This window comes from Hirundo rustica, chromosome 9 (genome assembly GCF_015227805.2).
Source record: "Hirundo rustica isolate bHirRus1 chromosome 9, bHirRus1.pri.v3, whole genome shotgun sequence".
NCBI classification, from domain to species: domain Eukaryota; kingdom Metazoa; phylum Chordata; class Aves; order Passeriformes; family Hirundinidae; genus Hirundo; species Hirundo rustica.
In genome coordinates this window covers 17028920-17044557 of record NC_053458.1, presented here as the reverse complement: position 1 = coordinate 17044557, position 15638 = coordinate 17028920, and the positions used below count along the sequence as shown (strand labels likewise).

The window sequence follows — 15638 nt, the reverse complement described above, 5'->3', positions numbered from 1 at the left end:
CAGCTAGTTTTAAACTAGCTAGATTTTACAAAACTAGCAATTTTACAAAAATTCCTGGGCAGAGACCAGTGTTCCTGTTCATTGTGCTGGTTTTGGTTGTGTGCTGGTTCACAGTGAGAGCCATTGTGTCTATTGTGGCCCTAGTGACTACAAGCAGATAGACTGATGGTAAACTTCGAAGCTGAGTGTAGCACTTTGCTTTTTAAGAAACCTTTCCTTGCTGAAATCTGGTGACTGAAAGTCACCATATAAATAAATCCTTATATTCAGAAATACTCTGAACAGAGGAAAGGCAAAATAAGTTGGTTTTTTTCTGCTGTTTTATTCTGCTCAAGATACAAGACAGAAAATAGTGATTACAGAAATTTTTTTAAGAGAACGTTCTCCGTAGATGAGCTGTGGTTTCTAATTCTTTAAATTACATTGCTCACAAGTTGCAGTTTACTACATCTTGAATATTGATGTATTAGTTCATTCAGTATATAAAGAGAGCTAATTAAGCAAAAGCAAGTTCTAAGGGGGGAAAAAATGTACTGATTTGCTGAAGTCTGAGTATACTGAAGTGTCCATATGGCTTCGGCTCTTCTTTTGTATTCACAGCGCTGCTGAAACCATGGTCACAGTTAAATGGCTCTTTCAGAAAAAACCTTTTATGGTGGAAGTGAAAACAGGCCAGACTGCTTTGAGTCAGGCTGCTACCCAAGTCATGAAAGAGATTCAGGGACACAATAGCACGTTGTACATTCTGTGAGATTTTTACAAGTTTTATGAACCGAATAATAGATCCATTGGTAGCCTCTGCAGGTTCTTCCCACACCCTGAGTCTGCACATCCACAAAACAGATTCCAGCAGCAAGGGAGAAAGAATCAAGTGCTGGCAGATTAGAGTGTGTCAGAGAACGTTTTGTGAGTCATTTTGATCAAATTCGTGTGAACTAAAGATAGCTTTCAGTCCCATTCCTATTCACTATAAATACTTCAGAATCTTTTTATTGAAATCTGTGCTGTAGTCACTGAAGCTGTATCAGTGTGAAAAGAAAAAAAAATTCTCTCCTCCTTTCATGAAAACCTTTCAAGCATTTCCTGTGGAAATAGTGCTTAATAATTACAGAAATACATATCAGCAGTGAGTTGATAAATATTACTATGGCCTGAAGTTTTGGAAATGTATTCCGTTAGTGGAAAAACTGCAAAATTTATGACTCTCTGCTCAGCATGGTCATGAGGGAAGTTTATATTTAGATTCAGGCTTGAAAAAATTGTTGCAGGTTTAAGGAAGCTACAGCTGCAGAAAAAAGAGTTTCTTGTGAAGTTCTGCTGGAGGATTCTTGTTTCTCTCAGCCCCACAGTGTTAATTTTTCTCCCTATTTTTACTCTTCCTTGATTTTATTAGAAAGCAAACTGTCATAGAAATTACTGTTATTCATCATGGATTTGGTTAGTGCAACTGAAGATAAAATTCTGATGAGATTCCAGTGTCATTGATCATTATCTATAGGTTTGCAAGATAGAACAATAATTTGTGCATTTAGTTCGACTTCAGGAAACTTAGATCAGATTGAGAAATTTTTTTTATGCAGTTTGTATAGTTAATTGCACAAAATCATAAGATTGTGTATGCAAATCCCATATAAGCATGTGTGTTTGACTCTCACCATCCTACTGGCTGAAGACACTATATGAAGTGGGTGATCAAAAGTAAAGTTTTTATGTGTGTATATTTAAGTTTAGGAAAGTTTAGAAAAAAATCTGTGTCAACATGACAAGTAGCCACAGTTTGGGGAACAATTTTTCCTGATGACAGTGACATTTCCTTGCAAGCAGCCTTTTTTAAACATGGAAATATTAGAGAAATCCCCATCTCACTGGAAAACTTGCCAAGTCCAATGTATCCCTGTTCATGCTGTGTATCACACTCCTGCAGAGACTTGCCTGTTGAGATACGAGCTGGGACTTGTGAGCAGAAAGTTTCTTGGGTTTCTGCCTTGTCTGACAGCATTAAGTAGCAGAGCTGGGAGGGATGCCTGACACTAAGTCCCCACATGATCAGGAGGTTCTTTTTGAGCCTATAAGGTGGTTTAAGGACTTCATTTCCACACATTTTGCCACTTCAGCAAGGAAACAGTATCACAGAAGGTGCAATTATCAGGTGGAATGTGGTTTTTTGAGGTAAGACGCAGTATGCCCATGTGGCCAACTTGGACTTTACACATCTCTGTCACTACAGATTTGTCATCCAACTCAAAGATCATCAGTGATGTCAGTAAGGCTTCAGAGAGAGACATTTCCTCTTTTTTTATGTTTCTCTGCTTAGCAGGAGCAGAAGCCTCACAAACATCATTCCACAGCAGTTGCCTCTTGTATGTAAGCTGTGTAGTTCAGACATAGAGGATCCTGTTAGAGCCAGCCTAATGTTAAATGCGTGTAATTTTCGGTCTCAGTGAAACCTGAGCTTTGATTCTCCATGGATGGTTGCTGGTTGTGCACTGCCCTCTGCTGGAAAAGAATCACTTGAAAGGATATTTTTCATTGCGTCATGGTTATTCAAATCACGTTTCATAAAAATTTCTTTGTAACTCTGGTAGGAGCCTGTTGAAAATTGGTTGCATTTTCTCAAGAGCTACAAAATGGGAGGGATTTTTTCCCCTCCTCCCTGTTATTAAGTTAGAGAAGCATCTTCTAGAGGGAACTTGAGGATTTTTTTTTTAAAATATTTATTTATTTATTTATTTATTTATTTATTTATTTATTTATTTATTTAGGGTGTCCCTGAGATTGTTAGAATAGATTTGAACTGATTCGTCCAAAACTTCCAACAAAAGAGATTCCTTATAATCCCAGAATAATGTGTTCTTCCTCTCCAACTAGATTTGTCTAATGATCTTTTAATTGTTATTGTGAGAAAATGTTTCCTAAATTGTGATACTTTGCACATAGAGGTTTGGTTTTGGGGGCTTTGGGTTTTTTGTTGGGTTGGAGGGGGGGTGGTTGGGGGGGGGGGGGGTTGTTTGTTTGGGTATGTTTGTGGGTTTTTGGTTTTGGGTTTTTGGTTTTGGGTTTTTTTTGTTTGTTTGTTTTGGTTTTTGTTTTGTTTGGGATTTTTTTGGTTGATTTTTTTTCCCTCTGTCTTCTCTTCATAACCTATACTTAATTTTCTAGTGGGATAAGTTTGCGGTGTTTCAATAAGTTGGACAAAGCATCTTGTCTTTTTCTTTTAGTCCTGTTTGGGTCATAGTAAAATTTCCAGTAGGGGAAAAATTTTTTTTCAGCCTTAGGCTAGGCTTGTTTCTTCCAATGTCTGCCCTTTCCCTACTTAAAAGGGGCAACTATTTGTTTGAGTATGCATGATAATTGTTTCTAAAAGCTTTCATCAGCCCAGGAAAAAACTAAAAACATACTTAAGGAGTTACATATCGTATTGAAATTCAGCAGCTCTCAAGTATTTATTTCCCCTCAAATAATGGTGAGAATTCTGCCCTGTTCATTCAGAGTTGAAGAAACTTCATCTTATTTGAAACAATGCAGTTATTCATAACTAATGGCAGAAAAGTGTCAGTATTTTCTCATGTTGAATTTTGTTTGACCAACAGGCTGGTTTTTGAAAATAAGGTTGAATCAGCAGTTCTGTAATGTATTGGCTGCAAAGTGATGAATAAAATGTGAGCTGGTGTTTGCAGTAAGTTATGCAGGAAGTATGATTTTACAGCTCTGCAAGACAACGCACTTTCAGTCTACTGACCTAGTTCATGTTTCCCTAGAGCAGTGAACCCCAAGTTAGCCTGTTCCTGTTAGGAGCTTTCCCAGCCCCCAGTTCCTGAATGGCCTGGTTAGCTCTGAGATCTGGGTTTTTAGGTGGTTGCTGGGGTTTGTGAGTTCTTTTGGTTGGTTGAGGTTTTGGGTTTTTGTGGGCCAGGGGTAAGAGGAGTCAGTGTAGTGTGAGGGGGAATATTTTTTCTTTGTGAATGTTAATCCTTATATGAATTCAGTCAAGTGGATAGTGGCTTTCTAATTATTCTGGCCTTCACTGTGAAGTCTTTTAGCAGTGCATTCTCCTCTCCTGATGCTGAAATGAAGTTTAGGGTATTTTGCTTATGGGAGCATCTTCTGTAATGCTGGGGGTGCTTTAGTAAATATAAAATGCTGGTAATTCTTAGAGCAGCAAGCATCCTCTCTTTGCATGTTAATGGTTAATCTTACATGTTATCCTACGGTGGATTTGACCCAGTTAATGTCTGTATTCTACTCTTCTGTTATTAATCATTAACTCTGAAGTGAACTTTGTTGATCTTTCACTGTCTGTAAGCTCATGAGCCGCAAGGGGGAGTGAGTATATAATGTGTGTAGAGCAGATGATTTTTTTTTTAAGCATTTTGGGTCTTCTTACTGATAAAGCCTAGGGAGGTAAAGCTCCTAATCTCTCAGAGCTCTGTTTACAGATAATAATTAGAATAAGACTGGTACCCTGTGTGTGTCTGTCTTGCCTCTTTTTGGAGCCACACTGAGGCACAGTTTAGCCTGCCCTTAGAGAGGGCAGCAGTTGGGATGTCATCGGATACTGATGTGTGCTGTCAAAGGAGCAGGCTGGCCTGACATTTTTGTATGTTGGCTATTTATAGAAAATAAGCATCTACACAAATAATGGAGCATAGTGTTATGTTGGCTGTCTGGAACACCTACAGGTCATTTGCCTCCATGCCCTCTAATCCTTTTGTTCAGTAAAACGTTGAAAGACTTTTGAAAAGCCAAGGTCTGACAGAGCCCAGGTGGCTTGTAATTTTTCTTTTTTGAGTACTACACACCCAAAATATACATCCTTTGTATAAAATGGAAGTATTTTAGGGTATTCAGGGGTTTTAGATAATTACCTGATATTTTAAAGGTGTCCAATTACCTTGGAGAAGTAACACATTTTTTTCATCTTTCCATTATATTTAGAATTGGTTTAAATATCATGCAGACAAGCACTTTACTCTGACAGTACTGGGGAGACTTTCAAAAGCAGAAGTCTGGATTGTCTTAGTGCCTTATTTTTATATGCAAGACAGCTCTGGCATGCTGACCAGCAAAGCTAGTTAGACTAATGACAGCTAAGTCGGCAGGAAAAGGAAGAAGATATTACCCATAAGCTGTGAACTAATTCTGAAAGGAAATTCATGCTTTTTTTTTTTCTTGCTTTTTTTTTTTTTTTTTTTTTTTCGCCAATCCAAGGAACAAATTGAAGGAAAAATAGGTGGGGCATTACAAAATTATGTCATGTTTGTACATGGGTTGGCAGACAGTAGGTGGAGCTCAAGAATACTTTTCTAATTTTTTGGTAGGATCTGTTAAACCTGCCGGTGGCTTTATAATAGGAAGGTGTCTAGTGGGAAAGCCAGACCTACTGCCAGATGACTTTTGAAAAAATTTTATCTTTTATAATGAAAACATATAAATCTCAAAGGTATTTGGATGTCTTAAAGTGCAAATTAGGACCTAGTAGGAAGCTGATAAGCAGGTTGGGCATTTATTTCTTGTACCTGCAAACTTGGGTTTTTATATGAGGCAAATTTCAGAGAGATTTATTCAAGCAGAGTGTAAACTAAATGGATGCAAATTCTGTTTTCTCACTATTCCTGTACAACTGCAGCGTGTTTCTGAGACTGCCTCACGGAACCACGATAGAAAAGAATTATGCTGACCTCTCCCACCCCACACCTTGCAATGCAAACAAGGGTAATTACAGCTGCAGCTCGGTCTGTTGATTTATGATCAGAAGCTGCACCAACAACAGCATGCAGGAAGCGAGGTTATCTGAGAGAACATGAAAGAGTCAGTTCTGCTAAGAATTGAGACAGGAATGCTAGGACATGCGCTAGGAGATAGGATTTTTTGTGTGTGTAGACATTTGAGTTAGGAACAGATAAAAGTAAGCCATCTGACAGTTGTCATCCCCTTTCTTCCACTTTCTCTACACTTTAAGAAGTGTTCAGCTGTGAAGCTGGGCACTACCTGTGTTGGGAGGCATCTGCCCCCAGAGCTTTGTTAGAGGCGATGTGCCGTATCTGCAGGGCTTACTGCTGAAACCAACTAGGAGTAGGCATTGTGAAGGTGTTGTTTGCGTGGATAAACTATTTATCAGTTGTCCCCTGTTTCCTGACTTTTTCTTACATTAAAAAGAACAAATAAAAACTCCTATGTATTAAATGAAAAATACTTCAACTGAAGACTTAAGTTATTTGATTTTCTTTGGGGTTTTTCTTTCAGGTGTTATTCCTGTTGTACTTTACTACAACCCCAGAGTTGCCATTTTGTAGCCATAGGCACTCAGACCATGGTTAGGTCATGTCCTGTGTAATGGGGACGTGTCCTGTGACATCACTCTCTCAGCAGCGATGCTTGGGGCTGGCTCTGGGCTGGATCTAATCAGATTTGTGCTCCTGACCCTTGTACAGTGCACCGTGTCTTCTTTCATTTACAGCTGGCTTCCTGCCTGCATTGTTTACTTCCATTTAGTGCAGTGAAATGTAAAGCATTACGTGTTGTGCGTTTCACTGAATGTCGCTAGGCTGATTTGAGTGCTTAAATGAATAGAACAGTGTAAAGCAAAGTGGCAAGCCAACAATTCCCTCATCTGATTTAGTCTGAAATTACCTCTCTTTAATATGAAATCACAAATCATAATAATTCTGTGTGTGAATTCTAAACACTGCCATGACCATGATTGGTATGTGGTCCGAAATAACCTCATGTAGCTCTGGAGACTATTCTGATAACTTCAGACTGCTTGTGAGTTTTTGAGCATTTATATTTTCAAGGAGTGTGGTTACTTTATGTGAGCCACCTAAAATCTTGAAGCCACTTTTTTTGTTTGGTCATTTTATTTTTGTTTGGATTTTTTTATGATGAGAGAAAAAGAAGCTGACCTCTACTAAAGAAATTATCCCTACATTTTTTTCTTGTTTGACCTGTATGATTAAAGCAGCCTAAGAAGATATTCCCCATGAGCAGTTCACACTATCCTGTGTGAACACCTCAAACCTGAATATGCAATGTGCTGTGAGTGAGCTGGACAGAGTTTAGGTGTGTCAAGGGAACACTGGGTAATTTCAACTAGACCATGAAAATATCCTAAGTAACTTTAGAGCCTTTGTAATAACAAACAGGGTTTACAGAGACTGCTTAATTTCTCTTCCTAATGGGCTATTAGGAACTCAACACAGAATATATGTTCAAGTGTGAGCTCATGTGGCCATGGATTCTATGAGCTTAAAAACCCTTTCTTATTAAGCTTGGTTATCAAAGTTATCAAAAATAATCTAGGCAGCCATCCACAGAAACAGATGAATGGATTGTAAGATAATGTAAGGTTCTAGGTAGAATCTTTGAGAACAAAGAAATAAAACTGATGGTTGACCTTTTGGTGCTGGAGAGCATTTAAAATACATCAATAGATGACTTAGCAGAAGGATTTTATTTTATGTTTCTAAGGTGCAATAAACAGGTTTATTTCTCATGTGCAGAATCCAAGAACCCAAAGTACCAGTGAGAAATTGATGGCTGGGAGAATGAAAATGTGACTAAAATCTTACCTATGTATGAAGCATAATTGGAGCAGCCTGAGGGCTGTCCTCAATCAGAGGACATGCCATACTATCACCCAGAGGTTTCTCACATATTCTTTGGGCTTCCTTCCAGCAATATTAATTTCCATACTGCTGTATCACAGTGTCTTGCAAAGATCTCATCCATTCATTTATCTATCTAGGCATACTAAGCATAATAAAAAGAAAAATCCCATTAGTTGAATGTTTAAAACATTTTAAATTTACTATTTAAATAAAGTATCCTTTTTCCTATCAGTTATTCTGTTGACAAAAACCTTTGGCACCTGCTATATGAAATTGTACAGTATTCCTTTTTAAGATTCATTATTTCTGGCCTTCTCTCAACATACATAATTTTTGATTCTTTACTTCATTACAGACAGGAAATAAGGATCTGACAGTTACCATTTGCATTAGACCTGCCACTCCAATTCTCCTTTTTTTTTTTTTTTTAAAAAGGGGGGGCAGTATTCTTGATGATGCATGGGAATCTTTGTTTAAATTTCAGTGTAGGTTTGCACATTGATAGGTCATAGTATTCCTGTCCTTTTTTTTTATTTTTCCAACCCCATAAAGAACTCCTATTTGGAACTTCTGATTCTTTTCAGGGCAGAAGTGGTCTACCTTATTTTGCACTGCTAAATCAGTTGTTTCTGCTGCCAAAATAGCTAAGTTGTCCTAATAGCCCTTCTTGTCAACTACTGTAGTTTGTGTTACTTGTCTTGATAGTTTCTGTTTATGATATTCCAAGGGAAACCTTAGTGTGTGATATTAATACTTGCCAGCATATTAATATTAAGTCTTGCCAGCATTGTAAAGCAAAAACACCTTGACTGATGCAGCCTTTAATTTGATTTCCCTTTCTATCATCCTTCCCTCCTGCCCTTCCGGTTTTAAAATTGGATTAGGGTGTTGTTACTATGAGAACTTTTGATTAATATTCTTTAAAAATACAGTCCTTAGTGAGATGTCCTGCCACGGTACCATAAATTTTCAGTCAAGAAACAAGCATCACAGTTGAGGCTTTTGTGTTTGAAGTTTTGCAGGGTGTCTTCTACCTTTCTCTTCTCTGGCTACCTGCTAAAGCAATCCTGTAGTGTTCCTCAAAGTGGAAAAATAACTCAAAGTAGATTAAAATATGCTGCAGCACAGCGCAAAGAGAAAAGGAGGGTACTTTCATATTCCTATTATATTATCTGCCCATTCATTGTTTGAGTTGCCATAAAGTACTAATCAGCAGGACTCAAAGTCAGTATTTTTGGCTTCTTTTCTAGCCAATCTTATATCTTTTCTCTTGCCAGGTTTATTACTTTACAGTCCATTTAATGTTCTGTTCTTTTATTCCTACATTCTTTTCCTTTTCTCAGAAGAGTCTCTGGCATAACATCTCCTACACACGGCCAAGTAATCTGGCTACCTTTAGGAGCAATCTGGGTCTGGTGTTTAACCTGGTGGTAGGTACCTGCAAACCTTCTGTGGTCAGATAGGTAAGAGAACTTCACACATCACTCTTCCATTTCCTTGTTATCAACAGTGATGTTTCCTCTTCTTTTCAGTTAGGCACTCCATCCCATTTTCCTTGAAAGGCAGTGCTTATTTTATGTCTTTTCTCAGTGCTGCTGCTTGGTTTGTGTACCAATTCCTAATGCAGGCACTGAGAGCACTTCCCGTTGTTCAGTCAATGTGGGAAGGGAAGGAAGTACTCTGTTATTAGGTGAAAGGTACCTTGCAAGTAATACCTGAGGATATAAATAAGTATTTAATATGTGTCTTCCTAATTATATAATATACTTGTTGCTGATGAAAAGGACAAGTAGCTATTCATTTTAACCGCTCATTGGGATTAATTTATTCCTGATCCAAGATCTGAAATATCTGTGACTTCTGTATTTTTTGCTACCACCCAAGTAATAATTGATTGATCTCTTCAAAGTTTCTCATTCTTGAGTGTTACAAGTTGTCTTGTACCCCTCAATCCAGTCCATTTGCTGTCCTTTCACCAAATCTGTTAACTAGGCTGCTATGGAGGTGATGTCTTGTCTCCTACAGTTATCATAATTACCCAGATTGTTTCCTCTTTTTTGCCCTGGTTCCTGAGAGAGCCTTGAGGTATGTCAGGCAGATTCTTTGCTGATGAGCAGTTTGCTGACTGGTCAGTAAGCTCTGGACTGTACTGTCCAAGAGAATGGAATCACAGGCATAAATAAAACTGCTGCTTTTTATTTTGTTGTAGTGCTTACTTTTATTTTGCCAAATCAGACATGTTCATTAATTCAGTTCGTTCTTTCTCAAGCGATTTGCCCAATCCCATGGGACTGTCACCAAGATAAAACTGTCCACTGAGAATTTTAAATGCTGAAGGTACCTTGGTTACCTGGCAATGACACTGACAATGTTTACAGAGTTGGTTTCTTGCTATTTTTTCCAAGGACTGTCTGCCAGAAGCTTCCTAATTAAAAATAAACAGATTTATCATTTTCCTTGGTTACTGAAGCTCAGTTCTTGCAGTCGTCAAACAGTAATCAACTGCTTTTTTTTTTTTTTTTCTTTTTTTAATGTGTGTATAAGTGAGGATGCAGGCAGAGATGTTGCATGATTGAGCTGGAGCAACTGATTAAGCCTTCATCAGCACTGGGAGACAGGTAGTGTAATTCATCAAGAAGAGAAGTTTGGCTTGTGCTGATGCCTTAAACACATCTCGGAGCCAGGGGATACCAAGATAGAGAGAGGAGCTAGGATTTCACTGGTGAGTGAAGCAGATCACATGAGGATTCTGGCACTCTCTGTATGGCGTGCTGGAAGCCAGCGTGCCAGCGGTCACTGAATTGATGGTATCAGCTTCAGCTGTGGAAAGTGTCCCAGACTGATATGTGAGTAGGGGGTGTAGCAGCACTGGTAGGCGGTGGTGACACTGAAGGGTTTGCTGAACCTCAGAACCCTGCTGGTAGTGACCGTCTTCAGTCTTGAGGAGCCACAGACAGCAGAACTGAAAATGCCCAAGGATTATAATGTTTTTCAAATGCTGATTGCAGCACTTTGCTGCTTTTATCATCGTAAGTCTATTATCAGAGTCAAGGTAGGTGCTCTTTTTCAGCTGCAGTGTGCTAGTGAGTAATGCTTTCAGGTTTTGTTTAGAAGTGTTTGTTTTTATACCATGGCTGGGTACAGAGTGTTTCTCTCTTAAAGAACACCTTTACAATTCACTATTGTCTCAGAGAGAAGCTTAAACAACTTGCAGTTTTATGAGCCTGAAGTTGACTGTCTTTATGTTTAGGGACTTAAGTAAAAATGCCCTGGTTTGGGACTTGCTGAGGAGGATTTTAGCAAATGTTCAAGTTTTCAGAATTTAACTGATCAGACCATTTGGTTCCCTACCTTTTTTCACCTATTTAAGGAGAGTACAGAGAACTGTGCTTAGGACCACAGGTGTTTTTTAAATGCTTCAGGCAATTTTAGATTTGTGCTTATATTGTCCTTATATTTTAGGTATTTTTTAATTGCAAGATACACCAAATCATATTCTCCTTGGAAGGTTTGGGTTGGAAGGAATCTTTAAAGGTCATCTTGTCCAACACTTCATGGGCAGGGACATAATTTACTTAATGCAAAAAATGCTCCATGTGCACTGTAAGTACATAAAAAGCCTTCATAATTATTTTGAGTCACACTTACAGAAGTGTCTAAGTGACTTGGGAATTGTAGTCATGTGGAGCATCTAACTACTTTTGATGATCTGTGAATTACGCTTTAAACTTTAAAATCTTTTTATTTAAGATTGACATTGAATTGTTCTTAAACACCGTGGAGCACTTGCAATGGAAGGATGTGAAGGTTGCTATCTTCTGGCCATGGCTTTCAAACTTTGATGGAGGCACTTAAAAGTTGGGGACAGCTGTCCCCTTCTCTCAGTTCACTGATTTAGCCTTGTAACTGTCCATTTCTGAAAGTGCCATGTAGGGCTCGGTCTTTTAGGCACTCTGAAAAAGTGATTGTGATCAGATTGACTTCTTCTGACTGGGACAGATGTCGGCAATTACCATCACAATAGAGCGCTAAAGATGCTCTATTGTGCTGTAATTGATTTTCATTCTTGTTTTAAGGCTTAATTCTCCAGTTCTAGAACTTTTTAAATGACATTGGGGTTTATTGTTAGCTGTCAGAACAGTTAGAAAACTTGTTCTTGACCGTGCATATGCCCTTTGTTTGCCTTGGCATGAATTTCTAATACTTAAAATAACGGTGGTGTTGTCATGGCAACTTTCCTTTTAGTATAATCCATGTCGCCTCTAGAGAAACTGAAACATTAATAGTGTTTGCTCTGTGGAGGCTAAAAAATAAAGCCTTTTATACAGCAACAAATTACAGTTGGGATCTTTCAAAAATAATGTTCTATTTAAAGAGATTTGCAGCATTTAAAATAGATTTGAATGCATGTGTTCCAGTATGCAGATTTAGCAATAGTTAAGTCTGATGAACTGCTATTTGAAGACGTTTGGATGGTAGGGAACTTGGATGCATTTGCTGAAGAGAAAGTGGCTGTAGGTATAGAAACAGCTGGTGGTCAAATCAAGTAAGGTCTGAACCTCGGGGCCCAATGGATTCTGTGAAATGCTGAAGGGCCTAGGATGGTATGAAATGAAGTCATCAGGTTTTAATTTTTTTATTATTATTATTGTTTTAAAAATCAAGCAAAATCAGTCTGTGTAATTAGACGAAGTTAATCCTTGGTTTTAATAGTAATTAGAAGTGTAATGAAATACCAAATTGATCATAAATAAACATGCTGAAGTTCTCAGCTACCCCTGAGAGATTCTGATCTTTTCTGAATTGAGATAAATTCAGTATGTTATCCAGTCTAATTGAAAGCAGGATGTGGCCAAGCTCAGAAATGCCTTGTTTTGTCCCACCAAAGCACAGGAAGCAGTTGAGCACTCACATTTTGCAGCACTTATTTTTGTGTGTGAAACTGAGGTCTCAACAGCAGATATTTGGTTTATTTTCCCATGCATTAATAGAAAGTGTAATGATCAGTCCAGAACATCTGGACATGGATCAACTAATTCTTCAGTCATGATGTGTCAGTACCTTTAATGATCCCATTTGGTTTTTATAGCTGTTTACTGTCAAGGTTGGCTTTTGCATTGAGGGAAATAGAGAAACTTCAAGGCAAGGGGGCTCCTGTTTGTGTTTAAAAGAGAAAAAAGTGAAGAGAAAATACCAAATGGTGACTTGTGACACTTTCAAGCCGAAATATTTTTCTTTAAATTTGCATTTTTTGGAGGAGAAGTAAGTTAAGACTAAATCAGTGATAAACGATGACTTTAAAAATGTAGAGGTCTAAATTAATGAAACAACTTTGCCACAGGACAGGGATTTTTAGTACTAGTCAGTATGGTTGTCATGATCGGGGGGGAAAGGGCCTTAAAGTTCAAGTATTTTCATTCTTAATTCTCTGCTATGATTCACCCTCAGCTGAAGCAAAAGGGGAAAGCCACTCCAGTTGTCAGGACTGCCAAGTTTTCTAACTTCCAGCACGTTGATGTAGCACATTAGTGAGTAATGTACTAATGCTGTGAATGTGACGTGCATAAGAAGCCTTTTATAAGCAGCTACTTACTGCAAGTGCCATCTCTTATCTTGGGTGAATTGCAAACACTTTTTATAGACAGTAGATCTTAATATTTCTTCAGTGTGCGATGATCTAAATCTGTTCACTGGCATCCTCGGGCTTTATATATCCAGTTTCAGCACATACGTGCAGGCAGTTGGATTTGATAACACGTGAGTTACATGTAATCACCACTCAGCATTATCAGTCTGCCTTTTCGATGTTACATTTGTTATTATTGGAGCGGGGCAGATGTGAAATTTTGTATAGCTCCCCGAACTTTGATTTCCCATTGTCTTGTTGCTGAGCTTGAGTTTTGATGAGTCTTATAATATAAAATTCTTTTCAATTTCCCATGGTAATTCTATAGTTACACTGCAGTAAAAGTTTGATTATCTTCTATCAGAAATATGTAGATAGCACGGGGTCCACTGGTGCTCTGTAAGTGACTTCTGTTTGATGGGAATGGGAATATTCTTCAGTAGGTATTTAATGCATTTAACTTCTTGGTAGTAGCTGTTATTTAGGTATGTCTCAGACTGAAACAAAAAAAACTCCACTGCATAGCTGCTAACATCATTTTTGTTTGAAGATGCAAATCTCGAGGGTCACTGAGTGTGAGATTATGATTTGACTAACACTCAACTCAGGATTTCTCAGGATCTGTATTCCAGAAATGAAGCTCTCCTAGCTCTGAATGTGGTTATGTAGAAATGTCAGGATTTGTTGTAAGTGTGGTGGTAAATGGTTGTTGAATCTAGTAGAATTAAGTTTTCCCGTTACCTTCACTTAACATTAAACTGATCTTTGTACTAAAAACCTTTTTTTAGTTCTCTCCTTCTAAACAAGTATCTTGCTTATTATTTGTCATCGTTTGAGCCCAGCTGGCGGCTACGCGTCACACAGCCACTCACCCACCCCACCCCTGCGGGAATGGAGAGGAGAATCAAAACGAAAACTTCTAGGTTGACAAAAGAACAGTTTATTAATTGAAGTGCAGTAAAATATAATAATACTACTAAGTACTAATGGTAACAAAGAGGAAAAAACCCCAAGTGATGTCCAATGCAGTTGTTCACCACCCAGTGGCTGATGTCAGAGCCTGTCCCTGACCTCCTGACAGCCCTGTTTTCAAGGTAATTCCCCATTTTATATACTGGGCACGATGTTCTGTGGTGTGGAATATCCCTTTGGCCAATTCAGGTCACCTGTCATGGCTGTGCTCCCTCCCAGCTTTTTGTGCACCTCCTCACTGAGACACAAAAACGTGAGACACAAAAAAAGTCCTTAGGATAAACATGACTTAACAACAATCAAAACACCAGTGTGTTATTGACATTGAATCCAAAACACTGCACTGTACCAGCTACTGAGAAGAAACTAACTCTAAGACGGCCAAAACCAGAAAAAATTGGCTGCTTTACTGTGAACACCAGGCCACTTTTGTTGATCATAGTAGCAGAGTGAGAACATGCACATGATGGAGTTTATTTGATTTTAAAGAGCCATTGCAGTCATGGGGAAAGTTTTCATGATCATTTGTTATCTTTTCATCAGTAACCTCAAAAGGTGTCACCAGTTACCTAAAGAAGCATGCGGAAATCTTGTGGCTCAAAATTGCCATTCTCCTGTATTAATTAATCTCTCTGAGTAAATCACCCATTTGTACCTCCTCTTACTTAACACAGCACTTGCTATAGTCCTGTGTGAATTTTGTGCCCTCTGGAAGGTTAGAGAAAGCTGCCCTGTGAAGAACATTGCACCAGCTATGGTTCAATTTCCAAGTTAATCAAAAAATGTTCCTTTGTTTAGAAGCTCCCCTTTCCAGTTAGTTCTTTCTCAAAAAAAAACCCCTATTCAGAAATCTCTGTCTATGTGTTTGTTTTGTAAGGCCTTGGCCAATGATGCTGCTTTTCTGTACAGAAGAAAACAAGACAGAGAATGTTTTTGAACAATATTGGAGCGTTTGGTTCTACATGTAAATGCTCAGGGCGACTGTGTTGTGTTTGGTGGCCAGTTAGTAGAGTTATAAGTGAAATTATATACTGTGCTCATTAAAACCTTATAAATTCATGTAATTGTATATTTTTAAATGCTTGTATTCATAGTCCCAGATAGACAGTCTGATTAGGATCACAAGGGCACAGGATTAAAGACTGAAAGGATCTCTGCAGCCAGTGAATTATCTATTGATCCAGAATTGGAACTTTGACAATGAAATATTCATTTTCTGTATGAACCAGCTGATTGCTCTCCAGTGGCTTGGAATTAGAGGAATTTCATTATTTTTCACTTTTCCAGATGCTTTTGCTCGCCAGTGTCTATGTGTCCTCTCCTTTCTTTCATATTTTTGTCTTCCCTCTTGGTATTTCCTGTGCTTGTCCCACCGTCCCCTTCATATTTTCTGTTAGATTATCCCTTTGCCTAAAAGCTGTGTAAATCTAATA

The 15638-nt window shown here is 38.3% G+C and overlaps 1 protein-coding gene across 8 annotated transcripts in view; it reads left to right on the top strand.

The window, feature by feature from the left end:
* Nucleotides 1-15638, top strand: part of BCAR3 (BCAR3 adaptor protein, NSP family member) — an 85384-nt gene that overhangs the window by 53072 nt on the left and 16674 nt on the right. Inside the window, exon 1 of one of the 8 annotated variants that reach the window (XM_040072828.2) lies at nt 10528-10659. The exons of the other annotated variants lie outside the window; for them this stretch is intronic. Coding sequence (XP_039928762.1) covers nt 10576-10659 — 84 coding nt within the window. The 5' untranslated portion in view covers nt 10528-10575. Of the gene's footprint in view, nt 1-10527; nt 10660-15638 lie in introns of those variants that run through there. 8 annotated transcript variants of the gene reach the window in all.